We start from the raw sequence: 18,713 nt of genomic DNA on the forward strand, positions 1-18,713 counted from the left end.
GACATTTTCCAAACCTTTCTTTATTAAACAGGATAGTTTGTGTTACCTGGTCAGTAGGGCGGCATATGCACCTCTGACCAGATAGAGGTTGCCGGACAACTAGTGTTCCAGAAAAGTATCAGAATTAATTGATGTGGCTGAGTCATGAAAGTAACTTATCCGGGCATTTTGGGGTCAGAAGCATTCCAAAAGTTGGCCAAGCACTTTTTCTTGCTTGGAATGCGCCGGGATGTAAAATGGCATGTGCTTTCACTTGAAGTTTGTGAACTTGTGGGAAATATAACCAAAAGATACCCAAAGCACATCTGATCTCTATCCCATCAGTTGGGGAGCCTTATAAGGAAGTGACTGTGGGTGTCGTTGGTCGCCTACCATGGACACTCCAAGAGCTTGAATAAATCCTCACAGTGGTAGAGATGATATTAGTCGTATTTTCCTGAGGCTGTCCCACTACAGATTAATTATTAGAGTGAAAAAGATGTGTAGGCATTGGTTGGCTTTTTCACGAGATTTGGTAGTATTCCAAAATCTTTGCAGAAAGACTGCAGGACAAATTTTACCAGTAGCTATTTTAAGAAGAAAATGCAAGATTTATAAATTACAGTAAACCCATTACATTATCTCCATATCATCTTGACGAGTCAGGGCCAGGTGGAGAGGTTCCACCAGACCCAAGTCTGTTGTGAAAAAGTTTTGTTTGGAGACAGGTATTGAGTGGGACAAGAACTCCCATATGCATTATTTATAATTAGATCGGTGCTTAATGAAACAAGCGGTTTCTCCCCCATCCAATTAGTGTTTGGACATAGTGTTATAGGTCCCTTAGACATGATTAGGTAACACTGGGAAGGAGAGACCTCAGAAATAAATGTATTTATGTATCAGATTTACAGGAAATATTCCACACAGCCTGATCTTTTGTCCAAGAAAATTTGGCAAAGGGTCAAGGTACAATAAAGTAGAATTATGATGTAGGTACTCAACGGAGAGAGTCCTGTAGGGGAGTAGTACCATCAGTGTACCTCACACAGTGCACTGTAGGCATTGCTTAAGGTTCTTTGCAGCATCCCTTCGGCCCTTCACTGCAACCCCTTTCATACCTATTACTGTACCTCCATTCATAGTCTCTTTCTTTCAGTTGTTTCACAGTGCAACTGTGAGGTTTCCTCCTGTTGAACCTTTCGAACCTTTCTACTCTTAATTTCCCTTTCAGTGCTGAATGACCTCATAGGTCCCAGCTCTTGGCCTTTGGCCTAAATTTTATTCTATTGAATGGAGAGAGATTTTTGTCCAGATGATAAGGTGTGGTTTTGCTCCCCATACCTGGTAATCCGATGAAAGCTCAGTTTTCAGGCCTGCTGAAGGTACTGAACAAAATGAGTGATGTGAATTGTCTGATTGAGACACCCGACCTTAGACGTAAATCACAAATGTGTCATGTCAATATGCTGAAACTCCATTTTTGTAGAAGTGAAGCTGTAGTAGTATCACTAATGAATGTAGGCGCAGAACCGGTTATTCAAAATAATTTATGTGGGTCCAAATATCCTCTGATAATTTCGATGTTTTAAATAATTCTAATATTAAATTTTAGCAGCTGGATGTGGATCAGGCTGCTTCTTTGATGAACCTGATTAATGAGTATAAAGATTTATTTTAAGATGGCCCTGGAAGGGTAAATGTATTGGAACATTATGTTCATGTTGGGGCGCCCAACCTACCAAGCAATCCCTTACTCTCATACAGATGTAGTTAAGTCACGACCTTATTGAGCCCAGTTATAGTCCCTTAGAAGTTAGAGCTCTCCTGTAGTCCTTGTCGAGATAGAAGGTGGTCAGCATCGACTGTTTTAACTACCGTAGAACAAATGAAGTAACAAAGAAACTTTTTCCCTTTGCATCGGGTGGAAGCCTGCATTGAATGCATAGAATCTGCGAAATTCATCAATAAATCTGACTTGTTGAAAGGTTATTGGCAGGTCGGTCTTACACATATGGTAAGGAAAATATCTGTCTGTATTTCTGACAGGTGACGGCTTGTATGAGTGCAAAGTTAAGCCGTTTGGCATGAAAAATGCAGCTGCCACCTTTCAGAGATCAATGAATTTGGTAGCATGTAATTAAGAGGGATGTGTTGCCTACATCGATGATTTAGTCATATATAGTGATGACTAGGATACACATAAAAAAGGATAAGGCATTATTCGAGGCTCTGAGAAAGGCTGGCTCAGTTATTAATCTGAGAAAGAGTGACTTTGCTCAAGCAAAGGTTGTGTATCTCGGGCACGAGATAGGCTTGGGCAGAGTCGCTCCTAAAAAGGTAAATTTTGAGGCAATAACAGATTCCTCAGCGCCTCGGAACAGAAAGTGAGTAAGGAGATTCCTTTGTATGATGGGATACTACCATAAGTTTATAAGAAAGTTCTCTGATCTTGCCATCTCCTAGACTGAATTACTGAAGAAAAATGTAAAATTTGTCTGGGATGGCAAGTGTCAGGAAGCATTTGAAAAACTAAAATCGACGTTGGAAGTTTCCCTTTGCTGCGGTCTCCAGACTTTTCTCTCCCTTTTTGTTTGACAACTGATGCTAGTGACACAGGGTTAGGTATTGTACTATTTCAGAAAGATCACGACGGACTAGTTCACCAGGTTGCTTACTTTTCCAAGGAAATGTCGCCAACTGAAAGGAGATTCTCTACAATCGAGAACTGCTCTGTTTAATAAAATATGTATAGCCTACCATTCCAATGTTTATCTTACTAATCTGTCCTTTCCCATCGAAATCTTTACCGGCCACGAGCAGTTGGTCTTCTTTATTAACAGATTCAAGAATAAAAATCTTAAAATTCTGAGGTGGAGTCTAGAACTCCAAGAACATGAATATTTCTGGCAAATGTAACATAGTGGCAGATGTCCTCTCAAGGGCATATAAAAAGGAATGAAATAATAGGCTTTGTAACAATATTTTCCTTTTCTTTCAGCAATAGCCTTTGTTTTGTTCTCTTTTACATATTAAAGTAATTTGAGTACCTTTAGCCCTCAGTAAAGATTTTTTGGCTTTTGCCTTGGTTTATCGTTGTTCGGTTTTTAACCATTGCCTTAAAAAATATATATTTTCCTTTTGGTTGGGAGCTGTAACATTAAGCTGCTTCATTTTTTTGTTTGTGGTTTTTTTAACGTAAATTTTGCGTATGCATACCAGTCCCAATTCATTTATTTTTTTTTTTTTTTTTTATTCGAGCCTCAAATAGTAGAAAAGGGTCTTTCCGCTCCCAAGGGATTATAGTTTGTAATTGATACCTCGCCCATGAAGTTTCTCTTCCTATGCATGTACGAGCACTGGGCTGTTTTGTGGACAGTGTGTATAGAAACCAGTATTCGGCTCCGTTTAGAAAAGAACTCGACCGACAACGGCAACTTCGCTAGTGTACTCCTGTGGTGGTCATGTGTGTGTTTTACTTTTCAGTAAAATAAATCTGTTGTGCCAGCTTTGTCTGTCCGTCCGCACTTTTTTCTGTCCGCACTTTTTCTTTCCGCCCTCAGATCTTAAAAACCAGCCAGGCTAGAGGGCTGCAAACTGGCATGTTGATCATCCACCCTCCAATCATTAAACTTTCCAAATTGCAGCCCTCTAGCCTCAGTATTTTTTTTTATTTAAGTTTAAATTTAGCTATAATCATGCTTCTCGCAACGATATAGGCCACCACCGGGCCGTGGTTAATGTTTTATGGGCCGCGGCTCATTCAGCATTAATACCGATACCACCGAAATTTAGATCTATTTTCGGTGGCCTTGATTATACGCTGTAGCGGCTGTACAGAAAACAACCGCGCCGGGGAAACTTCAGCTCATTGTTCACTTTTTTTTGGCGGACGTTTTGAAGGCATATTTTTAGACGCTTTGTTGTTTGAGGTCCTCTGAAAAGATATCGTGAAAACCCCTCCTGTTATCTTCGGCATCTCCAGGGTCACATCTATAGGTGTTGATGAGAATCATCCTGCCCTCTGCTGTACTGTACTTGTGTTTCTGTTGTACTGCATCTCTGCTGCAACGCCTCTCTAGCCGCTGCTGTACAGCCTCCCTGCCGTAAATTGCTTATTCAATTTAATATGGACAGTGGTTATTAAGACAGCGGTCCTGTGCTGCTGCCCAAGTGTTTGTTTATAGTTCATCGGTGTTGGGTATATGTATAACCTCTACGTGGAGAATAATACCTTTGGTCAAACTGTAAATATATTGTGTATTCATGTTTGTAAAGAGTATATTTAAGGTTCTCTTTCCCTTCTGCACCTCATCTTGTCGTATATGAGAAATCTACAATATAGTGTGACAGATTCGCTTCTACCTTTTTCTCTAACCTGTTTCTTCCTCCATCGAAAGATGGGTTGGTTGATTGGAGCTATATCCATAGACCTTGCATTGGAGTGATTGAGGTGAATGACGGTAGTGGTTGTGTATTGTAGGCGAATGAGTTTCTGTCTATCCACTATTCAGGTATTCGGGGACTTGTCAACGTTCAAACTTTGTAAGAAAATACTAAATATTGGGTTAAAGACTGTCAATTATCCCTTTGAGTGTGTCCATTGAATTGTGTCACTGGTAATCCTACTCTTCGGCAAGTTATGTCTATGTGATATGGCATTTAAAAAAAATAATCTGTAACAAAAAATATATTGTAACGTACCTGTGAACATATCCAGGTATATCAAATGCTTGGCTAGAAAAAAGCATAATGTGTAGGAGAACCATGGCAATCACAAACAGAATTAAATTGAATTTACAACTCGATTTTGCTAAATTCTAGTAAGGATTTTTACGCTAAAATCTTTACAAGCACCGTAAGTGAAACATAGTGCAAATGAAAAGCGTAAAATCTTGGTTTTTGGTAAAAGTCGCAGAAGCCTCTAATAAAGGAAGAAAGTTACGGACTCCACATACTTATATACTACATATCTATGAAAGCAGCTGTGCAATGATCACAAACCGTTTAAGGTAACACTTCATTTGTTGTGAATGAGGAGGACCCGGTCGACCGTCGACGACGCTGCGCTCACTTGTGCTCCTCACGTGTTGCCCGCGCTTTTGCCCTGTATGTATTATACATAGTTGACGTAAGCATGGCGAGAGGTGGCATGGAAAAGTCCTTCTTTTGGGGTAAGCAAGGCCCACAAGTGTTCTGTTTCTATGTTAGGTAATCACAGTCAGGCAATACTTTAGGGTTATTTAAGTATCCCAGTCGTTTGCCTCGGGTTCCCGGGTAAGAAGAGTTCACGCGACTTGTTGGGGCTACCGATTTAATCTAGCCTACGGTAAATTCGCCATTACAGTTTTTGCCTGTTGAGTGCTCTCTCCATTATCAAACTGATTGTTGTGTAACGTGGCGGTGCACCCTTTCACTGGAATTGATTTTAGATGGAAGGCCTGGGATACCCATGCATACCTATTATTGTACCGGTAAGTAGTCTAGTGTAGTATTATCTCATACTGACAGCCTGTTGCAAGATTGGTAGGCTAGCCTGGAGCAGAAGGTGATAAAATGTGTTGCAAGTTCCCTGTGATTGACTTCAGATTGAAAGTTTAGTTTCTCCAGTAGCTTCTGTTTGTAGGAATATGGCATTTTCATCATAGAAGTAGCCTAGGCTCGGCCTCATTTAATGAACTCAGCTTATGATTTTGACTAACATTGGTGTGGGCTCCCAGTGGGACAGTATCATAGGGAATATTCTAAGAAAGAGGTCTGCTTGAAGATATTGTTCATTAGGCCCAGTGAAATTTTGGTAATTCTGAGTATTAGCTCCATGCCTGTTTTTACCTTGGAAACTAGTTTTTTCTACACTTTTAGGGCTTCTGATACTGGCAGTGCATTTGTTTGTTGTCGGCCAAATGGAATGTCCCTTTGCTGTGTTTTGTACTGGGTGGGTGGGGAGGGGTTACCCATACGTTAACAAGTTATTGCACTTGCCGGACGGGATAAGAACCATTCCAAACAGACCTGTGCTCTGTCTTGTGAAGATCGTGTATGGAAACCCCCTTGTTGGGTGGACTTCAGGGGTTAATTACAGGTTAATTACATTTGTGCAACAAAAATTGAAGGTAAATTCATAATTAGCAACCAAAAAACTGTAGAAAAAGTCAAGTTAGAAGGAAATCGCTGCTGCGGAGCTACTACTTAGACCTAGCACAATTTTTCTTTACAAACAATAGCCTATAGAAAAAGGTGTAGGCTATAGAGACACGTGTAGAATGGTGGGAACAGGTTCCGCAGATGAAAAGAAGCCTAACCTTTTGTAGAAAGCCATGTTCTGACCTAACAGATCTTTCTAACCTCACATGGGGTCCTGTGCTGTGACCTGGGTTGGGGTGGGGTTCTCCATGCCCGGACCTCCCCCCTCCCTGAAGTAGTTTTAGAACTTGATCCTGTCATTTAGGAAACTGCCTGGTATATATATACATTATATGATGCTGTATGGGTGACATATGTTGAAAAATTACTGAAATAATGTGAGATTTTTACTGTATTTTGTTTAGCCTTTATTATGTTAATCCCTGAGGGCTGGTACTAAACTTTGTGGTTTGGGAGCTTTTCTGCGTAAATTATAAAAGTGCAGTAAATTTCCTATTACAGTATTTCGGTCAGTTTTTCAGGTTATCTCACTTCTGCTGCATCATATACACCCTTTTCTAGGGTAGAAGGCAGAGTAAGGGGTCACAAGTTATTTTGGGGGTTGGTGGAGGCCAGGTTAGGACACAGTATCCAAACTTAGGTTAGAGAGATTTAAGTCTTGTGAGGTCATGTTCCCTCTGAAATGCCTACTAGGCCTAAAATAGCCCAGAAAGCTTACTCTGCATCAGCTCCCTTTTCCATATTGGTCAGTAAAAAAATTTATTTAAACAGTATCCCCATGCAGAGCTAGGCTATTACTTAGAACCACCTTTTGAGGGGGTACACATGCTCAAGTCAAAGAATGCAAGAAATGGACTACTGTGGATCAGTGTAGTGTGGTGAACTACCATCCATTAAATAACACATGCTACCTTCACTATTTTGTGTTGCATTTGCCATGCCAATTGCCCAGGAGCCCATTATGATGAAAATACTTCATTATTCTTCAGTTTTATATAAGTAACTTACCAAGTAACTACATAGCTATTAGGTTTCATTTATCAGCAGCTTAAATTTGAAAATTCGTGGCAGCGTTCCAATATTTTGGTGTAGGTAACTTGCCCTGCCCACTTTCGGGGAAGGATAGGTACAACACTGCTAACTAGCCCAATTTGTTTCTGCCGGTTGACAGCGTAACATGGTTGTTAACTTCAGCTTTCTTTTGACTTAGTATAATTCGCCGGATGAATTTCATCGTTGTTTGGTGAAGTATTCTGAGTCTTGGTTGCGATCGTGCTAATTACATTAGCTTATTTAGCTTGGACTTTGTTTCTCAGGATATGTCTAACTAGTTCTGCTTGTAGCAGGTTTTGCAGCAAAGGCTGTAATACCAAACTCACTTCTATCAGTTATGACGCTCATACCACTTGTTGTAAATGTAGAGGACAAACTTGCTCTGCAGTCTTGACCTGTGACGAATGCAAAGAATGGGATCAGGGGAAATGGAAGACTTTAACTAGTTGCTTAGACAAACTTGAGAAAAACAGACGTAGGAAAGCGGCGGCAAAGACCGAAGCTAAGAATTCAGTTAGTTAGGTTTCTCATGTTGTGCATGCCCTTCCAACTCCTATATCTGCTTTTTCCCGATCACCAGTCCTCCAACTTTACATGTGACTCTATTATCCAACTTCCAATCTTCTGAACCCAGAATGGACCAGAAAATTGGTCTCTTAGTGAACACTGTAGCTCAAATAGGGGCTTCAGTGAGGGGCCTTATGGATAAGATTAGTGCCAGTGAAGTCGGTGCAAGTGTTGTGTCAGTGGAGGAAGTGACTACTTGTCCCACCAATGCTCCTAGACTGAGGTCCTTGTCAAACTCCCCTAAACCGTAAGTTCCTGGGAGGTGGGTGGGGTTTGCCCACGGGTAGTTGCCCCCCTCAACCGAGCCTGTTGTTTGGGATTACCAGGACTCGGTGGACAGCCATTGGAAAGGCATCCAAATTGGAGTTCATGCACTTTCGTCGAGTGATACGGATTCGGAATCCAACGGATCCAAGTGCGAAGCGAGTCAGAAGGGTAGCTGGCGCTTCAAAAGTGCATCCAGGCCATTGAAAAGGCCAATATATGTGGCTGAGTCCGAATTTCTGATCCCATGCAAGCGGAACAGAGATCGGGATCCAAGTCCCAAACCTTCGTGCAGATTTTGGGATGATCCATCTAACATGTCGCCTGTAGTGTCTGTGTCAGAGCGTCAGTTTCTGTTGCCCAAGCGGATCTCTAAGAAACACGGAGATCGCACTTTTGGATCGAAGGGATCTGAGCAAAGGGAGATCCAGTTTAGTGGGATCTGGTGGATCCAAGTACCTAGTGGGATCAGAAGGACCCAGATATTTGATGGGGATTCAAGGGATCCAGGCATCCATTGGGATTCAAGGGATCCAGACATCCAGTGAGATCCGAGGGATCCATTCGTCCAGTGGGATCTGAGGGATCCATTCATCAAGTGGGATCTACAGGATCCAAGTGTTCAGTGGGATTCAAGGGATCCAGACACTGGGATCTAGAGGATCCGATGCAACCGTTGAACCAGTTCAATAAGTAGTTTGCGAGCATTCCTCAGTGCTCGATCACACCCATTCCGAGCGAGCGAATGGGCATATGGCACCGCCATCTTCTCTTCGTCCGGTTCAGGATCTGGCTTTGGAACCCATTAAGCAACGATTGGACAGTATTATGGACCTTTTACATAAACCATCAGTGACTCATGAGCCTGAGAATTTGCCTCTCTCTCCCATTTCGTCTGCAGAAGAGGACATAGGACAGGATCAGCCTGCTTCAGCCTATGCTTCCCTTTTGAAATACTTCTTGTTTTACTTCCCGGACTTCTTTTCTCCAAAGTTAAGTATACCTTAGTTTAATCAGACCACTGAGCTGATTAACAGCTCTCCTAGGGCTGGCCCAAAGGATTAGATTTATTTTACATGGCTAAGAACCAACTGGTTACCTAGCAACGGGACCTACAGCTTATTGTAGAATCTGAACCACATTATGACAAGAAATGAATTTCTATCACCAGAAATAAATTCCTCTAATTCTTCATTAACTGGTTGGAGAATCGAACGCTGGGCCACCAGCGTGCTAGCCAAGAGCTCTACCCACCCCTCCAATGAAGAACTTTTTCTCTAGCAATTCCCTTTTCGTCAGGTTCTTTCACGATGAGACAGCCTACAGATGCCTCTAGGCTGCCTAAGATGGTGTTATCGAAGTCGTCGAAGAAAGCTCGGTCAAGCATTGAGAGCTGGTTGACAGAAAAGAGGATAATTTACTTACTATAGATGTCCCATGGTTCCCTCGCCACTTCTAGCAGTTAAGAAGAACTCCATATTTAAGAGGCAGAATTAGTATGGATTGCTCACTTAACAGGTCAGGAACTTACAACACTTCTTTTGCCTAATAAAAGAAGGTTAACACAAAATAAATATAGTTCTATCTATTCATGGTCCCACCTCCGTTAGTGTGGGAATCAGCAGTGTAACTACTGGGTAAGTTTCATAATTAAAAATGACATTTTTATAATAAAATAAAGTTTTAAGTATACTTACCCAGTAGTTACATGATCAAAGCCCTCCCTCCTCCCCTCTCATGAATGTAGAGCGTAAACGACTGAGGTTTTATGTTAAAGTAGTTCCTCACTCCTCCACCAGTGGGCAGAGGGGGTATCTCCTAGCTGCCATATTGTTTTTTGTTTTGCTGTTGCAAATTTTTAATTGTTCTGACACAATATACAAACCCTCGGTCCTTTACATAGGAGAATTACTTTCAGGCGTAGGCTGGAAATGGCCGTTGAACTTCAAACAAGGTGGTTAGGCAGTTAACTACTGTCCGGGAGGCAGGAGTACCGCCTGCCCGGATGTAAACATTCCAATTTGCTTTTGGCCGTCGTAGCGCTCGGACATTGTTCTTCGCCGCTCTCTGCCTGACAGCTATACTTCTACTTTTTGGTGGGAAATTCTCTCTTTTTTGTATTTTGCAATGGAGAAATCATCTAAACCTTCCCCCCCTATCCCCGGGCATGTGTGTCCCAGGGTTCAGGGGGCTGATGAAGAGTTAGAGGCATTTATTTCTGGTGATCTTTTAGATCTATAATGTGGTTCGATTCCACAACCCACACGTTGCTAAGTAACCATCTTGCAGGGGCGTGTGTAAAATAAGTCTAATCCTTCAGGCCAGCCCTAGAGAGTGTTGTTCTCAGTGGTCTCCAAGCAATACTTACTTATTTAGATCTAGAGGGAGACCCACACGCCCCTGTCCATCTTGCAGGGGCGTGTAAGTTCCTACCCCTGTAGTGAGTGTTGTTCTTGGTCCTCCAAGCAATGGGGTAAGTTCGAGGGGAGGAATACGTCGAAAGCCCTACCAAGGAGTCTCAGGGAAATACGGACGACTCCAGTGGTGGCAAATGTGTCGGGTTCGTTTCTCCTCCCGGCGAACTTCCCCTGCTTGCTCCCTCTCCCTTGGGTGAGAACTCCCCCTCCCCTTCCTCTTACGTTTCATCGTTTGTGGAAGGGCGCGGGGGAGAGTTGGACCGAGACATCCTCTCTGAAGTCTCTTCCTGTTCCGGAGGGGAGTTTTTTCCTCCAGAGCGAGTGGAGGCTTCTTGTACTAACCCGACTTTCGCTTCAGGTCTTGGGCTGGATAGCCAGACACCGATCCCAAGTTCATCCTGGCTACACCTGGGCCTACCTGGCACGTCACTGGAGGGATTGGCTCCTCTGTCCCCTGCTTCAGTCACGACTCACTCGGCAACGACAGTCACTACTACAACCGTCACCATGTCGAGGTTTGCCCAGCTCCCGGTGTCAGTTGCATCGCATCTAGACACCCAAGTGTCAGCGTCACCTGTGATGCAACACGCTGTTCCGCTGCCTCCTGGCTTCCTGGCTTTTCACGCGTGCTGGCCCGCCTACATGGTTCATACCCATATGTGACTGTCGCTGCCCCCATTGCTGACCCTGGCTGTCCATGACTTCCCGCCTGACTTTCCAGTGGCCCTTCATCTGTCCCAGTCCCCATACCCATATGCATTGATTTGTTCCTGGCCGATCGTGGCTCTCTACCCAGGCAAATGCTGGCTCGACCCTGGCCGGGATGTCCTTTGGCTGCAGCCCCTTCTGTTCCTTCCTGGACTTTCCAGCAGATGGTGAAAAAGAAGAAGAGGTCCGCTGTCTTCATCTTCATCTGTCCCAGTCCCCATCCCTTCTGCTTCTCCTTCCCTCAAGAAGAAGAAGTCTGCTCCCAAGAAGCCCGACTTGAATATCCTTCCACAGGGAAGGCAGTGGCGGCGCCTGCTCTTCCCGGCCCTGATCAGGGAACATTTGTTCCTGGCACGGGACAGGGTGCAGACCAAGGTCTGCACTCTCTAAGAAACTTCCCAGGCAAATGCTGGCTCGCTCACAAGTTGCTTCGAGTCTCGGGTCCCCAGGATACCCAGGTACCCCAGTCTTACAGCAGAAACCCCAGACCTGCTGCGAGAGAAAGAGTCAGGTGCTCTGTCCTTCCTGCTGGCACTCCTTCAGGTGCCAAGTCAGGTTCGGGATAGTGACTGCTGGGCGAACTGAAGCAGATGGAAGAAGAAGAAGAAGAGGCGCGCCCAGAAGAAAGCGTGTCGTCATCTTCATCTTCAGTCCCCGGCCACGTCCGCGCGGCCAGCCTGGCACGGGGAGGCGAGTGCGTGGCGTCTTCCGCTCTCCTCGGGAGATTGCTTTGCCTTAAAGCAGTCTCCTCGGCCCGGGGCTCTTCATCACCGTGGGTTGGTGATCGCTGCCCACTGCCTCTGCTGGTTCTGCCAGCAAAGCCAGTGGGAGTGCCCGATCTTCTCACCTGTCCCCTCCGCCCCTTCTCGGTTTCTTCCAGAAGAGGAGGAACTCTGGGGAGTGCCCCTCAGGCAGGTTATTGTACCTGGCTCGGGGGTTAGAAGGTCCACAGGGGTCTGCCGAGGTTCTTCCTCCTGCGGGAGAGTAGTTCGGGAGGACCGCACTCTGAAGGACTCACCCACCCGAAATACAGACTGCAAACCTTTCTTTAACACAATGACCTCGGGAAGGGACCACCTGTGGATTGTGAATCCTTCTGGGGACCCAAGACGGAACCCAAAGGGATGCCGTTCACGCGCTTTGCCAGGTGGTCTGCAAGACAGGTCCTGAGTCAGCTCTTCCTCCTCCCTGCCTTGACAGAAGCATACGCACCAGTGGAAGGGGCGTTGCTGACTAAGCAGGTTGACCCGACCTCTCCGGGTCTGTCGTTGCAGCAATTGACTGCAGAGAGTATCTTCCCCAGAGAGCTGGTGGACATGGCGGCCTTCCAAGCAGTCTCCTGGCTCGATCTGTGGTCCTTCACAGTATGACAGCTGCTTCCTCAGGGCTATTGTCGGGGTAGGGCTATTCCATCCACCCACCAGACTGCAAACCTTTGGCCAAACCTCCGAAGGGATGTCGCATCACTTTGCCAGGTCTGTAGGTCCCAGGTATTGCTCTGCTGAATGGGCTGGTTCCTCCTCTATCTTCCCCAGAGAGCTGGTGGAAGTCCAAGTCTCGATGACAGCAAGGGTCCAGGCAGTGGCCAAGACACCCGGCCTTCTTCTCGGGCCTGGCACTTCCTCGGCCCTGAGAAGTCCCAGGGTGGTCTTCTCCACTCCCCTTTTCAGCCCACTTTCCAAGCCGGTAAAGGGGCAAGGGTAAGAAGAAGAAGGGGAAACGCTAGGGGCGGCGTTCCCCCCCAAAAGCTGCCGAAGGTGGGGTTTGCCTGTCGAGCCATTGGGCAACTTGGCAGCGACATGGAGCCGAGACCTGGATAGTGGATGTCCTTCGGGAGGGATATCTACTACCCTTCGAGTCTCGGCCTCCCCTCACCTACTCTCTGGTCCATCTCCAGACATATGTTCCAGGTTCGTCGAAGGACACTGCACTACAGCAAGAAGTGCAATCCATGCTGAGCAAGGGTGCTGTAGAAGTCGTGTCGGACCAGTCTCCAGGCTTTTACAGCCATGTCTTTCTCGTAGAGAAAGCTTCAGGGGGATGGAGACCGGTCATAGACCTCTCTCCCTTGAACCGTTTCGTTTGCCAGACTCGGTTCACGATGGAAACAGCGCAAACTGTGCTGGTCTCCATCAGGGAGAACGACTTCATGCTTACGGTGGACCTGAAGGATGCGTATTTCCAAATACCCATCCATCCGTCCTCTCGCACGTACCTCCGCTTTGTCCTCGGGGAGTCGGTCTTCCAATTCAGGGCACTCTGCTTCGGGCTCTCGACCGCTCCCCAGGTGTTCATGAGAGTATTCTCCTCGTGTCAGCTTGGGCCCACGAGCACGGGATACGTCATCTGAGGTATCTCGACGACTGGCTAGTCCTGGCGAGCTCTCGCTCGCAGTTGCTACAGGACAGGGATCAGCTCCTCGAGTTTTGCCGAGATCTAGGGATCATGGTAAATCTGAAGTCATATCTCACCCCCAAGCAGAGGATAAAGTACCTGGGCATGCTGATAGATACGGTGGCAGCGAGAGTCTTTCCCTCGGACTCTCATATCAGCAATTTCAGGCAGGCAGCACAGCTGTTCCTGTCACGGCAGGAGCAGCCAGCTTGGCAATGGCAAGTCGTCATCGGTCACCTGTCGTCTTTCGAGAAGCTAGTACCTCATGGGGCGTCTTCACCTGCGGTCTCTCCAGTGGAGACTGAAGGAGTATTGGTCCCAGTCCCAAGACCCCCAGTCCTTCCTCATCCCTCTTTCCGAGGAGATGAGGAAGGACCTTCGCTGGTGGTTAGACGACAGGAACCTCTTGATAGGAGTATCCCTGCATACTCCCCCTCCGGACATGCTTCTGTTTTCAGACGCATCGACTGAGGGATGGGGCGCACATCTGGAGGAGTTGCTGACTTCGGGAGTGTGGCACTGAGACGACGAGCACCTTCACATCAACATCCTAGAACTCAAGGTGGCCTTCCTGGCCCTCCAAGAGTTCCGGGATTGAGTGATGGGACACTCCGTGGTACTGATGAGCGACAATACCACAGTAGTGGCAAATGTCAACAAGCAGGGGGGACTGGTGTCCCACCAGCTTCATCAGTTGATGATGCAGGTGCACGAGTGGGCCGTGGCTCACTCGGTAGAGCTGTCAGCCAGGTACATTCCAGGCAAGAGGAATGTCGTGGCAGACAAGCTCAGCCGCCAGAGCCAGGTGGTAGGGACCGAATGGTCCCTCCATCAGGAAGTAGCGGAAAGGCTGTTCGACCTGCGGGGGCGTCCAGCCATCGATCTGTTCGCCACCCGGCACAACAGAAAGCTCCAGGTCTTCTGTTCTGTCGTGCCGGACCCATGGGCCGCTGCGGAGGATGCGTTCCAACACCTGTGGGACAATATCTACGCTTACGCCTTTCCCCCGTTCTGTCTGATTTGCCGAGTGATCAGCTGAGTGATGATCACCCCGAACCTCAGAATGACTCTGGTGGCACCAAAATGGCCCCAGGCCGTTTGGTACCCGGACCTGTTAGCTCTCCTCTCCGAGGCGCAGAGAGATTCCCCCCTGGCCCAACCTCCTGCATCAACCCCACGCAGAGCGGTTCCACCTGGCAGTGCATTCCCTGTGTCTTCACGGCTGGAGGTTATCCACCATCTCTTGCGAGCAAGAGGCTTTTCGAGCCGCGCAGCAACAGAGATGGCAGGATACCTCAGAAGATCCTCCGCAGCGGTATACCAGGGAAAGTGGTCCGTCTTCTGTCATTGGTGTCGTCGAAGGGGTATCTCTCCGGTCGGAGCTACTGTTCAGCAGGTCGCGGATTTCCTCGTCTTCCTTCGCCGAGAGAAGCTTCTCCGTTTCAGCTGTGAAAGGCTACCGCGCCGCACTCGGCCTAGTCTTACAGCTGAAAGGAGTAGACATATCCTCCTCCTCCGAGATTTCTCTGCTGATGAGAAGCTTCGAACGGTCTTGCCCACCCAGGGATCTCAGGCCCCCTGCGTGGGATGTGACTCTCGTCCTAAGGAGCCTGACTCGTGCACCATACGAGCCTTTACGAGAGTCGTCAGACAGGGATCTGACCCTCAAGACCGTCTTCTTGCTAGCCCTGGCATCGGCGAAGAGAGTTGGCGAGCTTCACGGACTTTCCTTCGATGTTAAACACTCGAGGGGATGGGGATCAGTTACGCTCGATTTCGTCCCGGATTTCGTAGCGAAGACTCGAACCCTTCGGTCCCTGACGCACGGTTCGAGTCCTTCACGATCCCCTCCCTAGAGGACTTTGTAGGTAATGAACCAGACGAGATGCTACTGTGTCCTGTTAGAGTGCTGCGGCGCTATCTGAAGAGAACTCAGCGCCTCCGGCCTGAGTGTCGATGACTCTTCGTTAGCACTGGCTCGACCAAGAAAGAAGTGTCCAAGGACACCATCTCTTTTTGGCTTAGTGAGACGATAAGGAGAGCGTACTCTGCTGCTGGAGAAGACGACACCGGTACGCTTCGTCCAAGAGCTCACGAGGTCCGCAGCATTGGTCCGTCCCTCGCATTCCGGAAGAATATGTCGGTGTCACAGGAGCTGAAGGCGGGTGTTTGGTCCCAGCAGACTACCTTCACCTCCTTCTACCTCCGGGATATTGCACACAAGTCCTTGGACACTTTTTCCTTGGGTCCTGTGGTGGCTGCTCAACAAGTTGTGTAGTTTATCCAGCTCCTCTAACAGGACAGGTTGCATCTCGCCTATGTTGTACAGTTGTGATTGGGAGATTGAATGTGGAGTGACTGGCCTCTCTTCTTTCTCCTCATCCTGGCTCCCTTCCCACGGGCAGGGAGCGGACGTGCCGTTACAAGCTGGACCGGGCGATCGAGGCAGATAAGCACAACGGGAGCTCCCATTCTATTTCCGTTCAGGTTAATAGAAGCAACCCCACTTCTTCCTCTTGCAAGGGGAGGAAGGAGACCATGACTATGAGACAAACCCAATGCTTTTATTTGCCTTATTGTCATCCGACGTCAAATTCTTCCTAGCCTACTTTGCATGAATTGACGTTCCTCTTTCATGCAAAGGGACCCAGAAGTCTGACAACTGATCCTGCGTTTCTTGTAATACTCTCAGTCCTAGCAAGCAGGTTTGACTTACAATTGGGCCACTCTAATGATGTTGTGCTATCCCCTGTGGGGTAAGGTAGGGATGCAGACATTTGGTGTTAGAATGAACTCCATGCAAGGCTGATGATGTCTTTTTAAGGTTTTCAGGTTTTTTTATATATAATATATATATATATTCTAATATTTATGAATAGTAGTTGTAAGGATTCAAGTACCCCTGGGCCACTCACAACGCAAAGGTTATTTTTATGGGAACAGATAAATGTTAGAAGTAGTATACATTTACTTAAGTATACAAGCTAGATCCATTTACATGCTTTAACCCATCCCAACTATCCTGCTCAGTCCCTACCGCCAAAGGAAATTTGAGTAGTGTTAGGAAGCAAATGAGAGTATTCCTCCCCACCCCTGTCTCCACCATTTAACCTTGTTACCAAGTTTCAATGACCTATCAAGCTCACATTGAAGGATACTCCTGTATAAAAGACTCTGGTTTGTATCTTAAAAAAAAAAATACAATTCACTTAAAAAAATTTTCTATAAGTATACAAAGCAGAGCCTTTTATGCATTAAACCCAAATTATCCACCCCGTTCTGTCACTGTGGCTGTAGGAAAAAGTGAGTAGAGACAGAAGGTGAGTGAGGATTCCTCTGTGCACTTCCCATCTTTAGTTAATTACCTTGTTACCCAGTTCAGTGACTCATCCAGCTCATACTGAAGGTTGCTCCTACATAAAAGGCTCTGGTTTGTGTACCTATGAAAAATATAAATTAAATAAATTGTTACTTTCAAAAACTTTATTTGAATTGTTGCTAAGCTTTCTAAATGAAATTTGTGTAGTCTCTAGTTGCTGTACAAATCTCCAGTGCAACATAGTCTGGAACTTTCTTACAGCAACATCAGTTTAGATTTGTCAGATTATACCCAGTCTTCAAAGGCAGTCTTTTTAACAGTTAAACAGATGTGATAGATCTACAATCACATAATACAATTAAATAAAAGTTTTTAGCATACAAAACATTTCCATTTTTTTCCATTTTGATCTTATATTCTTATTTTTATCAGGGGTAAAACTTGATTCCTCCAACAAAGAAATAAAATGGGATGGAACCACAACTGAAAATGAAGAAGAGTGCACAGTTTGTGCACACACACTGTCTATTCGCCAGGTAAGTTTTATGGAATAATTGTGCTCTTTTCTTAAAGCAAACTATATTTCATATTTTTTTGTCTTGTGCATACTGTAATTAGAAAATTCTGGATAATCTTGATAGCTGGGGTGGAGAAGATCTTGATGGTTTCTTCCCTTTGTATTTTAAAAAAGTTTGTAGTGTGTTGTCTCCCAAGATTACTAGGTTTTATAGATTTTTTGTCAACATAGTATCTTTGTGGATGAGCACAAGGTTAGTAACACAGTGCTTGTTCCAAAGAGTGGCCTATCTGCAGACTGCAGGCCAATTTCTATTCTCCCTGTGCTCTCCAGAGTTGCTGAAAAACTTATTTCATAAAAGTAACTTACCAAGTAATTACATAGCTGTGGTTTCTAACTAGCTTGGCAGCCTTTTATATAAAAAATTGCTGTAGAACTTCAACTGTTTAGTGTAGGTAACAAGCCCCGCCCACTAACAGGAGTGTGGGGAACAACTTAGCAGATAACCTCATTCTTTTTCTGCCAGCTCTCGAGTTAACATCGGGGGTTTGCTGCAGCTTTTTCATTGGTTTTTTGGTTGTTTACTAGAATTTGGCAAAGTATTGTCACTTTTTTGTGTAGCCTTCAAGCTTTTATTAGCTTTCAGTCAACATTCTAGCTTTTTGCTTTGGATTATGTCTGATTCGAGTGCGTCTAGTTTTCGGTATTGTAGTGAAGGTTGTAAAACTAGACTTATTCAATGATCTTATGATTTGCATACTATTTGCAGGTATGTTCTAAGGAGAATACTTGTGATGAGTGTAGGGATTGGGATGAGAAAATGTGGAAGGTTCTTGAATCTCATCTTAATAAGCTTGAAAGGGATAGGAAGAGAAAGGCAGCCTTTGGGGCCGAGTGTAGAGCTTTTGTTAGCCTAGATTCTACTCCTGAACCTAGGTCAGATCTTAGTCCTGCTGTTCCTTCTTCCCCTGTTCCCACCATTTCTACTGTTCCCATCCCTCCTACTATCAGTCCACCTACTCCCATGCCTGGCTCCCATGCTTCTGACCCCAATGCCTTTGCCACTAAGAAAATAAACCTGATAGTGCATACTACAGTATGTCTGAGTTAAGGGCATCCCTGAGGGTCCTAATGGACAAAGTGTTTCAAGAGAAAGTGACAAGTGACAGTGTTGTGCAAGTGGAGGAGGTGGCTACTTGTCCCGCTGGTTCTCCTAGACGAAGGTCCCTGTCCCGCTCCCCTGAACCTGGGAGAAGACATACCCTAAGTCCAAGGGAGGCCGGTGGGGTTTGCCCACTGGTAGTTGCCCCCTCAGTCAAGCCTGTTGCACGCACCCAAGTTTTGACAGACA

At 45.9% G+C, this 18,713-nt stretch overlaps 1 protein-coding gene across 2 annotated transcripts in view; it reads left to right on the top strand.

Annotated features, from left to right (window-relative positions):
• Window positions 1–4,962: 4,962 nt before the first annotated feature.
• The window catches only part of LOC136830823 (mitotic apparatus protein p62-like), a 76,669-nt gene continuing 62,918 nt past the window's right edge, over window positions 4,963–18,713 (top strand). The window contains exons 1-2 of one of the 2 annotated variants that reach the window (XM_067090791.1): window positions 4,963–5,153; window positions 17,278–17,381. In XM_067090791.1, coding sequence (XP_066946892.1) covers window positions 5,117–5,153; window positions 17,278–17,381 — 141 coding nt within the window. In that variant the 5' untranslated portion in view covers window positions 4,963–5,116. Of the gene's footprint in view, window positions 5,154–5,317; window positions 5,454–17,277; window positions 17,382–18,713 lie in introns of those variants that run through there. The other variant, XM_067090792.1, reaches the window with a different exon arrangement.

This window comes from Macrobrachium rosenbergii, chromosome 47, assembly GCF_040412425.1.
Source record: "Macrobrachium rosenbergii isolate ZJJX-2024 chromosome 47, ASM4041242v1, whole genome shotgun sequence".
Lineage (NCBI taxonomy): Eukaryota > Metazoa > Arthropoda > Malacostraca > Decapoda > Palaemonidae > Macrobrachium > Macrobrachium rosenbergii.